Genomic DNA, 19723 nt, shown 5'->3' on the forward strand with positions numbered 1-19723 from the left:
GACATGTGCAACGCAAGAAACAGTATTCCTTATTTTTACACTGTCTTTGCTTCTGCATGCATTCAGAAGAGGGAGATTCCTCTTCTCTTCCTACAATCAGTTTATCACACATTAATGCTTGAACTGAAAAATATGATTGTTCTTTCCTCACTTATGGAGTAGTATCTGTTAGGGGAAGTCCCATCAAGCGGAAGACTGGCAGCTCCAGTACTGAAGTGTATGTTCTCCATAGAAACCATGAAAATGCTATTCTAGGCTTTTGACTGAAGACAAATTAGAGAGGAAAATGGTCGTGTCCTGGTCTCAGCAAACCATGCACCCAGGGAAATGTTATCAGCATATTAATGCAGGATTTGCTTGCTAAGAAACAGAGCTCCCTGCCCTCTGCTGATTGAAGTAATTTGAATCTCATACTAATTTTCAGTAATTATATGTAGCAAGTTGTTGTGTTGTGTGATGCTTGCCAAACGCCTAACAAGAAGTAAAATATTTATCTACCACCTGCAAGAGAGACCTGCTAAGCTCCCAGAAAAAAAAAAAATGACACTGGCTGTGTTAGTCATTAGAAATTATCATTTCCCCTAGTCAATATGAACATTTATCATATTTCAGGTTAGTAATTTCATCAGCAACGAAGAGCAGTTTTTAAGCAGACAACAATCTGTAGCAGCTTTTATCTCCTGGGGAGCTGGAAGGTTCTGTCTTCATGTATATGTAGATATTGTAATGAGATTAAAAAGAACTAATAGGATGGTTCTTGAATCTAACAGATCTTGAATGAAAAAGCTGGTAAGGAACTTGAACAATTTCAGATGAGAAATAATAAGCTCGTGCAAGAGAGCGAGCAGCACAGTGTGATGTTTGAAGAGGTGATGCAGGACATCCAGCAGAAGACAGCAGAATTGAAAGTAAGTACCAGAGGGTGTGTGCGTCCTATCAGCCGTATCACTCTGATGGCAGTCTTGCCACTTGGGCCAGGGATGACCTCGGTTCTTGTACCGATAGTTCCCTATAGGTAGTTTTGGGGAAATATGAGAAGCTTTTAGGAATAGATCTGGCTGTCGCTGGATGCCATTCTTTCTGTGGCAGTACCATGGTGCAGTCTCCAACTCTGTCACCTGACAGTGTAGCACCTGTCCTGCTGGAGGACCTGTTTCATAAAATGCATAAATCAAAACACTCATTGTGTTCATAAGGGATGTATACTACTTTTGACAAATATTAGGTCTTTCTTTGATCGTGAGATCTTCGGATAAGAGCAACAACTTTCTTACTTAGAGTGATTAACATAACCTGAATGTTGCCAAAACCCATTGAAAAATGTTAATAAATTATAACGACAGTGTCTTGGATAGCTTCCACTGAAAGGAGTTGCTTCCAACACTAAAATTTTCCCCCTGCAGTATTGGTTGGGGAAGATAAATATAAGTAACCAAGATGGTGTTTACTTTCTGATCTAAATGGTTTTCTTGCCTGACTTTACATTGTTTGACAGTTGTTTTGTACCACTCAGAAGCAAGTGAGTTTCAGTTGGGGAAGGATTAAATGATTCATGCATATGCTTTTTAGGGTACTTTGAGAGCGTTTGTGATAAAAGGTAAAGTGTTCCATGTTATTACTTTGTCTACCATAGCTTGCATTTTGTATCATCATTGGGGTTAAAACACTAAACCTTAGAAAATTCAGGTAGAAAATCATTATCTTATCAAGGATTAGTCAAATATAACGATCACCTAAATAAAAAGGTTGTGTGCCAATAGAGAGCTTGCTTTTTTTTTTTTTTTCTCTTTTCAAATGGGAGCTGTTAGAATGATAAAAACTAACCACTGACAGATTAAAAACTCAGTTCATGACTAATATAACACAAAAGATTCTGATGTGGATTCTGATTTGGCTGCATGGTAGGAGATCGTCTCCTGCTGCATTTTGCTAGGCAGACTGGAGGATATTTTTCTTACCTATTTGAGAAATGAAGTACTGTCTTTTCCAGGTTATCGGGTTTTATCGTTACTTCTAGCAATACCATCATTGTTTAAAACTTTACAATGTGTTCGAATGTGACTTACATTTGGGTGTCAAAAAGAGGATTTTGATTCTCTGATCTTATTCCAACTTGAAGAAAAGTTGATGGAACTTGTAGAGGCATGCACACAGGCTTCTGGGAACAAAAAAATAGAAGATACTGCCCAGTTAGTAATTAAGCTAATTGCTAAAGTTTCTAAGAGCCCCAGTCTGGATCTGAGGTGCCTTTTTTGTAGGCACTGTGCTTGCAGTTTCACCCTGCAATGTGCTGAGGGCCTCCACTATGGTGTTGGGCAACCCGAACTGTGAAAGTATTCTTAAATCTCTTGAAGGTTATTGTCAGTAACAATTGAGGAGATTCACGTCCTCCCAGAAGATACTCACGTAGCAGGATTCACCATCTTACAGAACCAGTATCTGAGGCCATAAACAGAACACAGTAGTCTGTGATGGCTGTAAAACCATCTGTAAAACCAGTGGCACTAAATTATACCAGAAAGTTATATTTACTTCTTAAAAGGAAAGAGACAAATTTGCGTTGTGATTATTGGTTGTGTTTCCTGGTAACCAGTTCCTTAATTTTTATGCAGTGTTTTGATTGATTATTTTCTCCTGTGATTATATAGCAAACGAGATGAACTCTACATTTTGCTTTTTCTTTAAAGCCATAGGTAATAAAAGGCATGGGGATAACAGATACCTGCTATTAGGGACATGCAAGCAGGAAACACTACAGATATCTTTCTCATCGCAGTCACTGTCCCTAATACTTCAAAGGAAATTACAGCTGCCCGTGTTTAATCTGCAGGACTAATTGGGTAGTGCTGTGTGGGGTTTGCAGCTGGGGATTCTTTATTGATCATCTTCAGCCCTAAAGCATAAGATTTGATTATCATTTTCCCTATCCTCGTTGGCTTTGTTTAAATTATTTTTAATGTTGTTCAATTAGCTAATTATCTTCTCTCAGGAGACCCACAGCACTTATATCTTTGCTTCCTGAGTTTCATGGAATAAGTATATATCAAGTACAGAGCCATTTTCTTTCTGTGAATACTTTCTCTCCCCTTTCCTTGTTGCTGCTCTGTAGGCCAGAGATGACGAATTGACTCAGATGCGCCTTGACAATTCAAAGCTGATCAAAGTAAGAGATGTTCTCCAGAATAAGCTGCGTGTTGCAGAGGAGCAAAAAGTTGATGCAGGACATGAGAGAAACACCTTAAAAAATCAAATATCTGGACTAGAGAAAGGTAAGTGCCTAGCTAATGGATGGATCTGTCTTCTGATTCATAATTTATGAGTTATGGATACTTGGGATCATTTTCCTTTAGTGTCTAGTACGAGACTGTATAAACAGTTGGAACCTACAGCAGCATTTTTAAAATCTTATAGGGTTACAGGATTTTCACAATATAGCACGTGTGGGGTGAAAATACAACAGACAATACTGAAATTTGTGGTGGGCCAATTTGTGCCATATCGTTTAGAGAGTCATCCCCAATTCACCTTCATTGCTCCTGCACTGACCTGTGAGAGAGAAGCAATCTCAGAGTTTGTCTAGTTCAAGTTGATATCTACTGGCATAAATGTCTTTCCTTTCTCTTGCCTGTTTCTAGCTTGTGTCCTGAAGAGACTGCATGATTGAGATATGAATCCTTCCACATAACTGTATTTATGGAAAGTCATGTCTGCTTTTTATACATCCCTGGGACGGGTGGAAGAGCTTTCCCACAAGCCTTTTGCTAGTGCTGCTTAAGGTCGTGCTCTGTACTAGAAAGGAGTGAGGAACTTCAGAAATCCAAATCTTTACTGGAGTGCTTGAGAATTGCAAAAAGACATGTTATGTGTAGCCAAGTCTGACACATGGACATGTCCATACATACATGTGTCAAATGTATGGACACGTGTATGTTCACCTACTCCAATGTACTGCATTTACTGAGTTCCAGTTAGTGTAGCAGGTTTTAATTAATATTAAAGTATAGGGAGAACACATACCTCCAATTTTTAATATCTTTTTAATAGCATATGTCCAGTGTTAACCTTGGTCCATAGCAAATAGTTTTAACTCCACTGAAGCCAGGAGAATCTCACTGCTTTAAAGGAGAACTGGATTTCACGTAGAAGGATTAGAATAATTCTGAAAGTCTCTGTTTTTGAAAGTGCCTCAATTTTTGGATGCTTGCATTGAAGCTTCATAAAAGGCTCTGATTTTCAGTGTGCTCAATGATTTCTGAAAATGCAACTTCTTTGTGGTATCTTGGTTTGAATACCCAAATGTAATAAGTCCTCGTACCATTAATTAATGTGCTTGAGTTCTTTTAAGTTCTTCCATGTACCCAAATAAGTATTAATGGCATTAGCTGATACCTGAGGTTGCAAAACCTGGTCACAGCTAATTGAACTGTTCATGTAATGTTAAGGCTTTTTGAAAAGTCCACTACGTTGTTTCTGCATTTTTAACAGCTGTACAATTTGAAAGCAGGATTTATTCTCTTTCCTCCTTTTCTCTAGAGTTGGAGGCTGCCAAAAAGCAGGTGGAGATTGACAAGAAAGCTATAGATGAGCTTGTGAGGGAAAGGGATATGCTAAGCAAGGTGAGCTTGCATTGGTAACACTGGTAAACAAATCTCACAGCTTGAGAATGGAATGTCTGTAGTTTAAACACAGAAACAAAGAAATGTTGTGCAATAAATAACATTAGGTAAAGCATTTGGATTTACTTAAGCAGATGCTCGCACTGCTTCTTGTCTGTGCATTGAAATAGCATTAGTACCCATATAACATATAAACCTTCAGGGAGTTAAAAAATGCTACATGTGGTCACCTGTATTGCAAACCTGTTACTTGATATCCAACAGTTCATTACATTTGTATTTTTACACTGTAGCATGTGAAGTTTGATACTAATCTAGGCAAGTTTTTGCTAGTAAAATAACAAACTAAAGTGTGGATGCACTATGTAGCAGCATGGCAGGCTGTGTTCATACTAATCCTTGCTTTTAGGTCCATTTCTCATACTGATTGTTTTCTGTCAGCCCAAGGTTCTTGTACTGCAGGATAGCATCTCGTGTTTATGGGCATTCCTGAAGTGTAATCTAGTAAATTCAATACCAAAAGATGATTTCTGAAGTGCTTTACTTGGTATAGATTCACTGTCCTGTGTCTTGACTCTAGCAGAGGCTCAGATTTAGCAGGTAACAAATACCTGTTCTGTTTAGGAAAAGAAACTTCAAAATGGGACCAGAAGGCTGATTTTGTAAAGATGATATCTTGGTGTTTTCTGTTTAATCCTTATACATAATCTTAAACCAAGCTTGGTTAATTTCCGGTTTGAACTTGCTATTTAGGACATGAGAAGGAAGGGTATTTAGCTTTACTATTTATTTTACTGGCTATTGGTATGTTTTACAATCTAAATGCCTTAAAGTTAGTAAGGTTTTTCCAGTCATTAATTTTCCAGTCATCTATTTGTAAACAATCCTATCCATATTTTTTTTTTTTTTTTGGTAATATAGACACTAGTGTTTTAACTTCAAATCATAAAAAACACTATTTAGCAGCTCCTTTAGAAGGTTTGTTTTTTTTTTTTTTTAAATCACATTTGAGGCTCAAGAATTTCAATTGAACAAATTATATTGGGAAGTCAGTGGCATGTTTTTGTCATAGTGGTGGCAGCGTTGCCTTTTCAGCTCGAGTCATTATTTTGTGTTCCCTGTAGAACTTGGTCAAGGCTACCAGTGCCACTGAGAAGCAGATAAATTTAGTGAAGCTCCATGAACAATCAAAAAAGAGATTGGAAGAAGAAATCCAAAATTATAAGAATGAAGCTCAGAAACAAAGGAAGATTATTTACCAATTGGAGAAGGAGAGAGATAGTTTCATCAATGAAACCAGTGAGCTCAAACAGAAGGTAGGAGCAGCTTTTGTGCAAGTGGTTCTTTCCTGTCTTTCTCTCAAAACTGTAAAGATGGATGATATATTCATTTCCCAATGTGCCAGTGGGAGGGAACTTAGCTCAGTGGTCTTCACGCAGTTTACAAAGACTTCTCCTTGTCAGTGCATGCTGCCCACTACTGTTTCAGGGGAACCTCATCAATGGGTATGTATTCTGTGAGAGACTTGGAGTACAGCCATGTATTTCTCCTATTCGGAGACCATTTGGGAAACGAAACTAGGGCTGGGGTTCAAACCAAGGCCTCTGACTTCTTGTACCCGAGTCCCGCAGTTGAAACTCTCATATGCAGTTGGAAATTACTCTTTGATTGTTCTGCCTTATCTGCAAAGGACCTTATCTTGCATACTACTGGTGTCCTCAAACTGAGGCCAGTAAGAGCTGACAGTGCTCAATATATTTGTAAGAGACTTAGCATTTTGAAGGATTACACCCAGTACGTGCAAACATCTGAACGTGTTCAAGCTAGTCTGCAAAACAAAAGTTTGCCAGGAACAGCTGCAGAGAAGCACTGCATAAAATTTGTGTTTCCTGCTGCCCATTAATATGTACAACTCTACTCCTGAGGGTATACTCAGGAACATGGCTGTAACATGTTCCATTAATTGTTGAAGATCACATTGAAGGGCCCTCCAAGAAGCTCATTGATTTACCGGGATTAGTTTTCAAGCTGTTTCAACTCACAAGTTATTTGCTGTCTTTTCACTTTAAAATTATCCTTTCCATCTTCATGTGACCAGGGGCTTTTAAATCATTTTTTGAATGGTATATGCTCCCTTGTCTGGAATACCTTTTGTCATTTCCTTGGAATAATATTCCATGAAAGTGAGATTTGTCTTTGTTGCAAAGTCATATTTTGCATCTTTCCCTCATAGTGCGTTTCTAACAGTATAGATATGAGTTAAGAAGATTGTAAACTAGGGCTGGGGAGTAATTCATAACACTCGGAACTACAAGGCTCTTGCTTTCAGTTCTGATTAGGGTTGCTCACAATATTTTGAGGGTGAAAATGATAAATATTTGCTTCAGGTTTTTTTTTTCTTTTTTTCCCTGACACTTTGGGTGCAAATTTTCTGTCATGTCTTATAAGGCAGAGCCTCAGTAAATGGGTTATGACACTTGAGCTGTTTGTCTAATGATCGCCTGTGTTGTGATTGCAAGTTTCCAAAGGACTTGGACGCTTCTGTGGCTCATTAGAGGGGCAATTCCTGACTCAGCTTGCAGGTGAAGAGCCGCAGGAGCAGTTCTGAGCATAGGAGTATGTGAGACAATAGTCTTGTCCCTGTAGAGGTTCCCTATGTGAAATTACTCATTGTTTGGAAGGATAGGACAGGGCAAAACACAGGGTAGAAGGATTATAGGATCAGGATTACTATATCCACTAGGTAATATTTAGGTTCACTGTTTGACCTATTCAGGCTTGAGAAACTGTGGCAAAACTACTGAAGCCATTTCACAACTGGTGGGGAATGAGCTGCTGATGGGCAGTAATCATACGGCCAGTCAGTGCTCTTCTGTCACCTTTTGCCATCAAGCTGGCTCTGAAGGAGCTCGCTGCACACCTCCTGAATTGTGTAGGAGCTGGGAAAGAGCCAAAGCCATCTAAGTCCAAAGACTTCTTGGAACTCCTGCAAGGCAGACAGAGTCATGCTGGCTCTGTAAAGGTGTCTGGTTATTTACAGTAGGACAGAATCTATAGAGCTGCAGAATTCCTCTTTCAAAATCATCATTTACTACTGAGTAACTGATGAACGGAGTTCACAACCGTAAAAGATTTTAGTGGTGAGAATTCACGCTAGACTTGCTCTTCTAATTATTGGCCTGGCTGACTGCTCACTTGTACTGTTTTTAAGCCAGTGTCACTTGTTGAATAGTCCCGCTTTTAGATTAGCCAGCACAAACGAGAAGAAAAATGTGGTTCTTTGCTCTTTGTTGTGTAGCCTGTAATTACTGAGCTACAAATGGTTGTAAAATATTTCTTTTTTAAATTGAAATTCTTAGATTATGAAATCTTAGTTTCCCTGTGAAAGGGTTAGGCTGCTGAAAAGGAAGCAGTGAAGTATACCCTTCAGTCTCACCTGAACTGTTCCCTGACTGTGTCTTATGAGAGGTCACCAAACCGGTTTCTAATACTTTGCTTTTTCAAAAAAAGCCATTTACGATGTTAAGTCTACAGCTTAACACTATATCCAGGAAGATTAGGAAATATACTTCTTTTTTTAAGTTCACATCATCTTTTGGAAAACGTAGTGCTCAACAGCAGACCATGGCAGCACTTCTCGGAGTGGTTAAATAAAGGTAAGAAAATAAGGACGGCATCGTTACAGAGATCTGGAGTAGGTTGGCTGAACTAAACAGGTAACCAACAGTAGATGATAGTTAAGTGTACAGATAAAAAACCCTGTGAGAGTACAGAAGAAAACTATGAATACCAAATACTTTCTGCTTGGCTTTGACCCCTCATTGCCAAATCTGAGAGGTGGAGTGTGCTATCAACTAAGTCAGAATTGAGGATGCTCAGCCTCCTGCAGGGCTCAGTTGGGAAACATTGCATGTATCTTTTCTGTATTTATAAGGGAGAATTATTTGTGTTTAATCATTCCTGAAACAGCAGAGTCAGCATCCAGCCTGTGAGCACAACTCAGAAAACTTAGTCCACAGACTTATTGCACTTATTTTTATCAAAACCAAGTAAAACCTTACAAATGCATGACCTACTTTCAAATCTTTCTCCCGCCGATGATCACCATAGTGCAGACAGAAGACATGCCTTATTGATTTCTTCTCCCTGCTATTACTATTGGCAGGTTGTTTTAACAGCAAAAGGAAAAGGCAAGAGTAGGTTATAAACTGGGACTGTGTTTTTGTATTGCACTATAAGCAGTTGCTGGGATCCTCTGCAGTCAGTTACAAATGTGCTGGAATTGTATTCCTGCTGCTGTAATAAAAGTTTCTGTATTTAGCTATCCCCTGTCTTTAAAGTTGGTTGGAGGTACCTGGTAGAATGATCAATTAATTAAGCTCCCGCCCCGTAGTTAGACCTGACAGTTTTTTACTGCTAAGCAAGGGACAGCATTGCCAATCATAAACTTTGCAGTTATTGACTATTTGATGTAAACATATATTTATTTTTTTTATTTATTCTTCTGCTTTGACATATGAACATAAATCTTAGCTCAAACAAACCTTCAAAAACAGTCAGGAGAACTGGGTATGAAATGCAGTTGTAAATGGACTTCTCTCCTGGATTTTGTCTATGTGGTTCCTCCAGCTTTTTCTTTAATGCTTGATCTTTTTCCCAGCTTTAAGGGTGGCGTTGTTTTCTTCCCCGGGCAATGAACCTGAAAAATTATATTCTTGATGTCTGTACTCCTTAGTTTTCTTTTTTATTTCTTTTAGTCTTCTTTCTTTGTAATGCTGGATTCTGTTTGAATACTGCTTGTTTGTGCTCCTTGGTTTTCAACTTTGTACAGCAGAAGCAAGACTCTTACATTTTAAAAAATAATTAGGAAGCCCATCATAATGATTAGCAACTATTTGTATTTTTGCTCCTGTAACGTAGTAATTCTTATGTATTGTTACAGTGGTAACTGTTTAATAAAGGTATTTATAAAACACCTTTTGTATTTTTGTTTATTGATACTGCATGTGATCATCTTCTTTCTATAGTCTACAATACTCCATTCTCTTTAGGTAATCTTCACATCATTATTTCTAATCCTTCATAGAAGCAACTAATAGCGATTACCTGCTTATTTAGATCAAGTGTAAGTTACATTAACTAATTTTCTTATTGTTGTAATTACATATCAACAGTTTGTCATCATGCGTTCGTTTAAAAAAAAGTTGGGTTAGAATATAGGAGCACATGCAGGGCTTCTTGGAGAAACATTTGGTTTTATTCATCTTATCATACAGCTGACATCCAAAACAACATACAAAGTCTAGCTTTGCTGTATAAACAACCTAAGGCTATTCTTGATGAAAGCTGTTTATATTAATTTTATTGAATCTGCTCAGTGGCAATATTTTCACTAGCTTGTTTTGAAATTAAATATGTGCACATCTGTAAGTTTTAGTCTTGGAAAAAAACCTAGGTATGAGATTAAAATAAAACGTCCCACATAAGCAACCCAGAAAGGTTACACTTGTACTTGGACTGAAGCGATTTTTAGCTGTAGCTAAAACTTCTTATCACAGGGACTTGAACTTGTCATCTTAGAAGAAAATCACAAACTCTGCCCCATCCTTAGAATTTTGTGATGATAGTCTAGTTGTGTTCACTTCCTTCTTTCTGCTCCAGGTCCTCCAGCACCTGAAAGATATTGAAATACGGGAAATACAGATTTGTGACTATGAGAAGAAAATAGAAGAGTCTGCAATCAAATTAAAACAGCAACAAAACCGCTGTGAAGCTGTGAGAACAGAGAGGAATCTGTACAGTAAAAATCTGATTGAAGCTAAGGTAGAAAGATAGGTTTTTCCTCATGTTTCTCTCTGCTCGTTAGGTTTTTTTCCTGATCTAATTTTAATTTGTTAAAAGGAAAGCTCCCTGCATAAATGGCACAAGTAGTTTCTTCAGTACTGTGTGTTTTGGGGAAATGAATGTTATAGGTCCCTGACATTTTATCTGGACAGTTTGTATTTGGACTGGAAACAGTATTCCACAGTCATGTGGCAATATTCCTGCTTCAAACCATGCATAAAATCACAGCGCACTGGAGCTACAGAATCTTAAAACCCTGTCGGAGAAGAAACTTTTTCCTTTCCATCCCGGCCCCACTCTGTTTTATCCCTTTAGGTGTTGTCTGCGTGTATGGGAAATATGATATAAGGGGAATAAGATTGTTTCCTCTGCTTTCTAAATTGTGATTTCCAGTAATGTGCATACGCACTCAGGGCTAAGGAAGCACTTTCCCAACTGAAGTGGAATTTTCTGACAGAACTTTACGCTTCCACCTTGCTTGTTCCTTTCAGGGAGTGTGATTTTCCTCACATAATGATTCTCTCCATTCATATCTTTTCCTTGGGGATCTGACTAACAATACTAGAGGGAGAGAACAGATCACTAAAGGATACATTCTGTTATTCTGATGTAAAGATCTAAAATACTACACAAATCCTATTGCAATTGCAGAGATTGGGACCTTGGATAGCTGTGATTTGCAGCCTTGGGTTATTTCAGAATAAGGATTTATAACATAAACATAGATAGTAGATTACAAATTCATACTCTGATTTGAATAGGTAGGTGTTTTGCTTGAGAAGCAGATGGGAATGAACTGTCCAAGTTCCTATCCAGCTATGGGCTGAGTTTAATTAGGAATGAACCATTTTGCCATTCATGTGGGATGCTTTGCTTGACCTTCGTCTGCCTCTTATCAGTGGACGTTGTGTTTGGATTCTCTCAGGAGAAATAAGGGTGAAAAATTTCAACGCTGATGGGGTTTTTTAATTTTTTTTTTTTTAATATACAGCATAAATTTGCTTACTTATAAAGAACTGGCATCTCTGTGCTGAGTTACAAAATGAAGCAATGAACTCTTCAGCCTTTTCAGGTTTTGAATGTTATATGGTGGTAATAACAATGCTGTTCATGATTCCAGTTGTTAGGGGCTGGTGTTTAGACTTTAATAGCTTATTTGGCTCACCATAAAACTTCTTTAGCAAGACCTTTGTGAGAAGATAGCTGGCCCAAAAGATCCTTTGGTCAAGGCAATATTATGTCCAGCAGTGGAAAAAAAAAAATAGCCATTCATAGTTCAGTAAGAGGTCAGCCAGCCATGAAAGAAAAGCAAAATAAACAGAGGGTTGTGTTAAAAAATTATGGTAAATTCTTTTTCCTTTTGGGAAGTAAAACAAATCTGCATAAGTTTGTTTAGATAAAGCTAGATGTAAGTATTTTTGGATTGCTTAAGGTGTAAAGATCCCTTGTTGCCCACCTTTCTAGTGGTCTCCAGAGTACCATAATGTTCAGCTCAGTAAAATCTCTTGGAACAGACATGCTAGTAGGCTGTTAATGAGATTAATATCTGATGATTTCATCCTTGGGGTTTCTTTTGGTGTTAGGAGCTCGTTTGTTTAAGAAAGTTGATTTGGAAACCTGTTTACAAAAATCATGTGTTCTTACTGTTCTTCATTAAATACAGAATTAGGAATGTATTTGGGTGTATGTCCGGGCACCATATATTAAATGTCACTCATCTTTTACAGTTTTGAAGCAATTTATAGGCTATTTAGCAAAGACAGCTATTAATATGACTTTTGCATTCACAGGAGGGACTGAATATGCAAACAGGTTGGCCTAATAGCATATCGCTACATTTATTTCTGGTTCATTTGATTTGCCAAATAAGTGTGGAATCCACATTTTCTCTGTACTGTTTGTGAAGACTGCCACAACTCAAGGTCTTGCTTAACTACATTAAGCATTTCATGCAAGAAAACATCACTCGTTTGTCCAGTGAATCCACACCTATGGTGAACAGTGCTGAAAGAGCTCTAAGCTACCCTGGTTTTGTACTGAAACATAATCATAGAATCATAGAATGGTTAGAGTTGGAAGGGACCTTAAAGATCATCTAGTTCCAACCCCCCTGCCCTGGGCAGGGACACCTCCCACCAGACCAGGTTGCTCAAAGCCCCATCCAGCCTGGCCTTGAACACCTCCAGGGATGGGGCATCCACATGAATGTATTCAGATGAAAGGTTACAATGTCTTCTCTGTGAGGTGGTAGCCTCAGGAGGAGTAGGAGCAGAGGAGTAATAGCTTCTAAAGCTACTTTCATTAGATCCAGAAGAGCATTTATCTCTATAGCGTTAAATTTATTAGCTTCCATTTCATGTCACAACATGTGCCGTCACTGCAATGAGTTGAAACAGTTTCTTAATTTTGTACGGGCAGGCACCTCTGTGCTGTGAGTAGATGACCTAATGTCTCTGCAGTGCTACCAGGCTTTTTGCTCTGTGTTTTAAGCTTAAAATATATGCTAAATATTCTCATACCGGGGACTCTTCAGTCTCTGAGCACTCTCTCTCCCCCCTTGCACCCACGTGCAGGCAAAATGTAGGTAAGCATTTCCTATACTCCCTCACAAGCATGTAGGTGTCTTATGGGTAAGTTCATTTGCACAAAAACAGCTTCTCTCCAAACATTTATGCCCAAGTGCATACATCCTTACTGAAAAACACATTACTAGAAGCATGAAAACAGATGAATGGGATCAGAATCTTATTCATTTGGATTGAGTACTAGTTCTTGCTATGTGTCTAGCACTTTAAATTAAATGGCTTATTATACTCATAACTGATGGTCATTATTTGTCAATGTATCTTTTAAAGGCTTTTTTAGTGAAATGTCATGCTGGCATAAGCAAACAATTGTCATTTAATGAAACTGTTTTGTTTTATTGGTTTAAAAAGTAATGTCTTGTGATACGTACAACAGATCTCTCAAGTACTGTGGCTACACTTTCCAGCATCAAAATACCCTGAACTCCTAATCACAAGCTTGCTCTTTTTTGATCCTCTCTGTGATCGCACTTCCTGTCCTATTAGGATGAGATAGCTGAAATGAAGAAGAAACTGAAAACTTTGACACATCAGGTGGATCAGCTGAAAGAGGAGATTGCAGACAAAGAAGCAGCCCTTGTGAAAGCACATCTAGAACAACAGCAAACAGAGAAGGAGAAGGAATCATTAAAAGTAAGAGCCTTTACACACACACCTTCTTACAAAGGATGGTTTCCATGATTTCACAGACTGCATTATGTTCCCAGTCTATGGTAGTTGTTTTGCTGTATTTTAATAAACTATTCTGTAATTGAAGCACAAGATCTCAGTACCCTTTAGAGCTATTAGTTACACAAATCTTCCGTGTATCTGACAAATTCAATCTGCCTATTTTTATAATCGGAAAGGTCCTGGATTGTCTGTTGGAAGCTTTAAATCTCTTGATGACTGAACATTTTTACTAAAATGTTCCAGGTTGTGGAAATTTGGAGTTTGGGGATAGCCTGCTTCTAGAAAACTTTTTAATAAGGACCCTTCAAGTTTTTCTTTTTTAAAAACTTTTTTTCTCTGGTGTTTTTAAGTGCAAACCCCATTATTTTATATTTCACAATCTTGTATTTCCTGTGTGACTAGCAAGCATTAGTCTTCTGGGAGTTAGGCAGTGCCTTTTAGTAGGTCCCTCTGCACAGAAAGCTATTTTAATATTGTGGTATAATGCAGCAAGAACCTGTTTTAAATCAAAGGAAAACTGAGCTTGAAGCTCTGGTTCTTCTTCTCAGCACTGGCTGCAGCCCATCCTTAGATAAGCTATTAGATTTGTGGTGATATCTCAACCCAATTTACTGCACTCTCAAAAGATTTAAGGAGTTAGTGTCCACATCAGCTTATTTTTTCTCTCTACTAAGCACTAAAAAAAAAAAATAAAGCCAGGAGACAAACAACACCCCCAAAAACCACAAGTCCCTTGCCACTTTCCACACTGTTTTTCTTTTGTCAGTTTATTGTTATGCTGCAATGACTCCTTGTGTTTTCAGCCCCTCTCAGTCCATTAGTTATGACAAGATGTCAATAGAGCTTTGTAAAAAAAGGTGATGATTTTGTGTTCTCGTACCTGATCTGTCTCACAATTGTCCTATCGGTGATGGAGAAGTCAAATAGGATCATGTTTCCTGTGTGCAGCTTTCTGCCTTAACTAGTCCCCAATTCTGTCTCATCACCTCAGAACTGTCTGCCATCCATTTAACAAACATACGACTGCTACGTGGTTTACCCACTCAATTATTCACTAGCAGGTATGTCCTTACACTGACATCACATTACTGAGTAGCTTCAGGGCATTGTGGTCTTCTACCTGAGTGTTTCTGCTGAATACTAAAGCAGAAGAGAATTCAAAGAAGGAGATGATTGACATGGGCACAAAAGAACCCAATTATTTGTGTAGCAAGCCGGCTTCAATTTGTCCTGTTTGTGCTGATGTGAAGGAAGCAAGCAAGCTTCTTCCTGGGAAATCAGTTTAAAGAACATGCTAAATCATGGAGAACTGGGATTCATAGGAATGAGGGAATACAGACATTGGATTTATGCTTGTCTCGGCTAGCATAAGGGTCTTAAAAATGTGTAATCATGGTAAATGAAACAGAGAACACCTGATCCAAGCTGTATTAAAGCCAGTACAATGCCATCTTTTGGTTTCAGATGGGCTTCATACGGGCTTGCAAATCAGACTGGTTTGACAAGGCATCCGAATGTTGAAAAATATGTATCTGAAAGATGTAAGAACTATGGCCCTCCAGCTCTGAGCTGCTGTCAAATGCTTTTGTATATTTTTGTAGATGTTCATGCATGTCTTATTTTTTCTTTTTTTTTAGCATTTCTTAGAAATCTGCATGTAAAACCTCTGACTTGTTGTTATTTCAGTATTCTGTGTCCAGCCCCAGTTATACCTTTTATAAAATTTGTATTTTCCTCCCATCTCTAGAAAAAATAAAAAACCCTCTTCATGTATGCTAATATTTCAGAATCTAAACAAGAATTTGGTTTTAATTTGGTTTGAAACATTGGCGTAGGTCCCATATAAATTCTTCTCCCTCGCTCATTGTTCTTCAGTTCTTACAAACTCTCTGAACCAACTTCAAATGAGCTGTGCTGATTTACAGCAGTTTCAGACCTGACCATTTCCCTGCATGCACAGTGACTGTGTTTATTCATTTCCTTTTCTCTCACCTAATGTACACAGACCCTCATAGTGTAGTTTTTAGCATATTTAATCTCGCTGAAAGTCCTGTTAGCTTGTGGGGCCTTTGTGTGCCTTAAAGTATTTATGTTCTTTACTATACAAGGCAGTTCAGATTTATTTTAACTTAGTGCATTCCAGTGAGGAGATTTGTTTATATGAATGTTTCCTGCCAACTTCTAATGCCATTTCTTGTTTACAACTCATATTTTTCCTGACATAAGGAGAACATAGAATTTTGATATATTAAAAAAATATTATCCAGCAATGCCAAACGCATGAGCAGTTTTACATTTGTAGACAGCTTTTGCACAGTGTTGATTGCATTTCAATATGAAGTGGCTTGCATTTTTATTTGGCTGATGGATTCTGATGAACATCTAACACTCAGTAAGAGAGATATGAGTGTTGCACATATGGGAAAATGAGAATTTTATTAAAGAAAATAAGAATGGAACGAGCTATTTTATTATGACGATGGAACTGTTTCTGTCTTAAATCAATGTTTTTGCAGGTGCAGCCTTCATCACAGCCTCATTCTTCCAGCATTGGATGATGCTCTTTCCCAAAAGGCAGCTTGAACATCATCCTTTGTAGGGGTCAGAGTTGTGGTAAAGTCTTTGAGTCAAGGCTTGAAAGTTTTCCTATCTGTGAAAATGGACTGTAGTCAGCTAGTTCCATCTTGGCTCTAACTAATTGCCTAGCAATGATAGAAATTTCTAACAGTCCAAGAAAACCTGACTAGTTTTTATCTATATACATCCTTTGAATTATAGAGTTCATGACAGTAGGATAGAATTATAGCATTATTGGGCACATTCCAGTGTTCGTTTACGTTAGTGGTGTGCGATCACCGTAACAGTGCATTCCTTCTCCTGCGCTTAGGGATAGCCCAGTCTTCCTCATCTGCACATCCACTAAAGTGCTAAAGCTCTTTAATTTTGCTGTTCCCTGCCTGGTTACCATCATCTCCACCAATTCTGTTATTCCAGTCTGAAGCCTGTCCTGAGTTGATGCTGATTTGTATTATGTAGCATAGATTGTTGCCCTTTCCGGCAAGGTGAACTATCCTTTCTTACATCCCTGACTGACTTTGAACTTTGAATAACAACTCCATTGAAAAGCTTTCCAAATATGACCTATTTAATTAAAAAAAAATAATAAATTAAATGAGATGTCCCTGTATAACGACTTGAACCATTGTCAGAGATAAAAATTTGTTTGAATTTCTATAGCGTATAACAAAACGATTTTAAAATATGGTTTACAACATTTCTTTACAGGTCTTCGTGCTTGCTTGTCTTAGTGATTTGTTCTCAAAGACCAACAAAGTATATACCTCTCAGGAAACTAAAAGAATGTGTGAGAGTTAATGAAAATCCTGACTCTTAATCCCAGATTTATGTAATGGGAAGTTGTTACTAAGCGCAGTTTACCTATATTCTTTGACTCCATCAGGCTGAACTGCTTAAGATGAAAAAACAGGCTCTGGAAACCAAGCAATTTATAGAAAATCAGGAGGCAGAAGAGAGAAAACTCCTAAAAATCATTGCTGAAGCTGATGCTGAGAGGCTGAAGCAGAAGAAGGAATTTGACCGGGTAGGAATCTCTAATTTGGCTTTTCAAATGCTGCATTCTGTTCCCTCATTTGTCCAGTGTATTTTTACAATCAAGGTCCTCAGCTATTATAAATGTGGTACTGCTAAAGCTTTATAGTGCCATTGAAACAAAAAAGTTAAGAGGCTGAAGTGAACAGAATATGTAGTTTATACTATTCAGGTGTCTGAACAGGGGAAACTATTAGGCCCTTGTCATATTTCTTTCACTAATAACAGTGAAACCTTTTAATGCACATGATTTTGACTGATGCAAATATAGTTATGATACTTTGGGAATGTGCTAAGGAACCGTAACTGAGATTACTGCTTTGCCCTGTGTCCTTAGGTTATCAACGAGAGAGATGTCCTAGGGTCCCAGCTTGTTCGGCGCAATGATGAAGTGGCTCTGCTCTATGAAAAGATAAAAATTCAGCAGTCTGTCTTAAACAAGGGTGAAAACCAATACCGACAGAGAATGGAAGACATCCGACTTCTCAAGCTGGAGATCAAAAAACTTCGGCGTGAGAAGGGAATACTTGGCAAGAGTGTGGCTAATGTGGAGGAGCTCAGGTAGAGAAACTGATTGAATACATTTCCATAGTGACTGTATCCATGTTTCTGTGTTTGAGAGAGAAAAGACGTTTTATGCACCGTAAAGATTTGTATCAACAAACATCATACCTTGGAGAAGGGGATTGTTTGGTTTGACCTCAAACACAGAGTGGATTTAATTCACAGAACAGTTTATCAGCAATTAAGAAAATGAAAAAAAGGAGGAGGAAAGGAGGAAAAAAAACATCTTTGGCAAAATTGAAACATTTTCCATATTTCCCCTTGTACAGTGAGTTACTGCCTATGGAATAAACTTGACAGACAGCAGGAGAAAAGGTGTTCATAGTTCAGTGAGCTACTTAGTGGTACCTAAGGCCCAAATTAGTGGAACTACTTTTTGAAGCAGTCCACGGAGGATGGGGAACGCTTGACATATTGATAACAAGCCCCTGCACATTTTCAGAGCTCTCCTTCCAGATTTATATGCAGACTTGCTCTCTGAGAAGGATTTAGTTAAATTTTCACTGAAGGTTGTGTTTCTTTAAAACAGTTTAATAGCCCCAGCCTGATTTATTTCTTCTTCTCTGGCTTAATGCTTCCTTTTTTTTTTTTTTTTTTTTTTTTTTTTTTTTAACCCTCCCATATTTGAGGTGTATTCTCTGCTGATGGGAAACTGTTGTCATTTTCTATAGAATCAGTCTTGGTTTGTGAGGAGAGGCAGCTGTGTTTTTAGCAGATAACCATCATACCAATTCTATGTAGCTACCACAGTACCACAGTTCCGGGTGAGATCTTTACCTTAACCGTATCAGTATAATTCCATGGCTTTCACTGGAGCAAATTAACTTCGGTCCATGATCAGTCCCATTGACTTCAGGGGAATTGTGCCAGTTTGTTTTGGTGTAACAGAAAAGAGAACTGGGCACAAAACATTAGCAATTGCAGTTTTCATCGACAGGCTGCAGACAGGAATAGGATTTGAGCTCGCTGCCCAATTGCATTCGGCTGGAAGTCTGTTACTCTATTGAAACTCAGTGACGGTATTGAAGGATAGTGCGACATGTGCCATGATGGGTGGATCAATTCTTGCTAACTGAGCAGCAATCACATACTTTAATGAAGTCCAAAACCATCATGAAAACTGCCTGTCGAAAGACTCCATTTATCACTTGTGCTGCTAATTAGCTTTCTTGATTTGCCAATTGGAGATGAGAGCTTTTTTCCTCTTCCATAACCTTGTCCAACCTCACAGTTAAAAAAAAGGCCTTTTTCTCTCTAGTGAGCTAAATGCAACTCTGAGCTTAGCAGGAAAAGATTCAGTGGGGGAGTAGGCACACGGTGATCCTCCACCCTCTTTCCCCTTGGAGAGCTTACAGGATCTACCCACCCAAGTGATAAGGGTTGGACAATTGCAATCCTGCCCCTTGAGCCCCCCATCTCCACCATAGGAGCGTAGTTGTCAAAGCATTTGGGGAGCGCTCAATTAATTTTAAATTCAACAACAAATCACCCCTGAAATTCTTTGAGGAGAGGTAGTAAGAGTAAAGGAAATCAAACTTAAGTTCTCTAAAGAACAGTATCCATCATACTTACGTCCTAGAGTGTGTTTTATTTACTAGATTGTGTGAGCCATGTAGATTTAAAACCTTATTTCAAACACAAGCTGTCAGATTCAATACAGGGGTGACTGGGTATGACTCCATAACTGATTTATAGGTTACTCTAGACGAACTAACTGTCCTTCTGGCCGTTATTGTACATGGGAAGATGTGGGCAGTAAGATCAGTAGGCTGTGGAGTAGATGCTCCAGGAACTGATGAAAAGTCCCTTTTTTGAGCCACTCTTACTAAAGTG

At 38.3% G+C, this 19723-nt stretch overlaps 1 protein-coding gene across 1 annotated transcript in view; it reads left to right on the forward strand.

Moving 5' to 3' along the window:
* Window positions 1–19723, forward strand: part of CFAP58 (cilia and flagella associated protein 58) — a 69277-nt gene that overhangs the window by 22859 nt on the left and 26695 nt on the right. The window contains exons 7-14 of the mRNA XM_074159205.1: window positions 771–908; window positions 3110–3269; window positions 4534–4616; window positions 5741–5932; window positions 10278–10439; window positions 13532–13678; window positions 17178–17318; window positions 17664–17887. Coding sequence (XP_074015306.1) covers window positions 771–908; window positions 3110–3269; window positions 4534–4616; window positions 5741–5932; window positions 10278–10439; window positions 13532–13678; window positions 17178–17318; window positions 17664–17887 — 1247 coding nt within the window. The remainder of the gene's footprint in view (window positions 1–770; window positions 909–3109; window positions 3270–4533; window positions 4617–5740; window positions 5933–10277; window positions 10440–13531; window positions 13679–17177; window positions 17319–17663; window positions 17888–19723) is intronic.

This window comes from Numenius arquata, chromosome 15 (genome assembly GCF_964106895.1).
Source record: "Numenius arquata chromosome 15, bNumArq3.hap1.1, whole genome shotgun sequence".
In the NCBI taxonomy this organism is placed as follows: Eukaryota; Metazoa; Chordata; class Aves; order Charadriiformes; family Scolopacidae; genus Numenius; species Numenius arquata.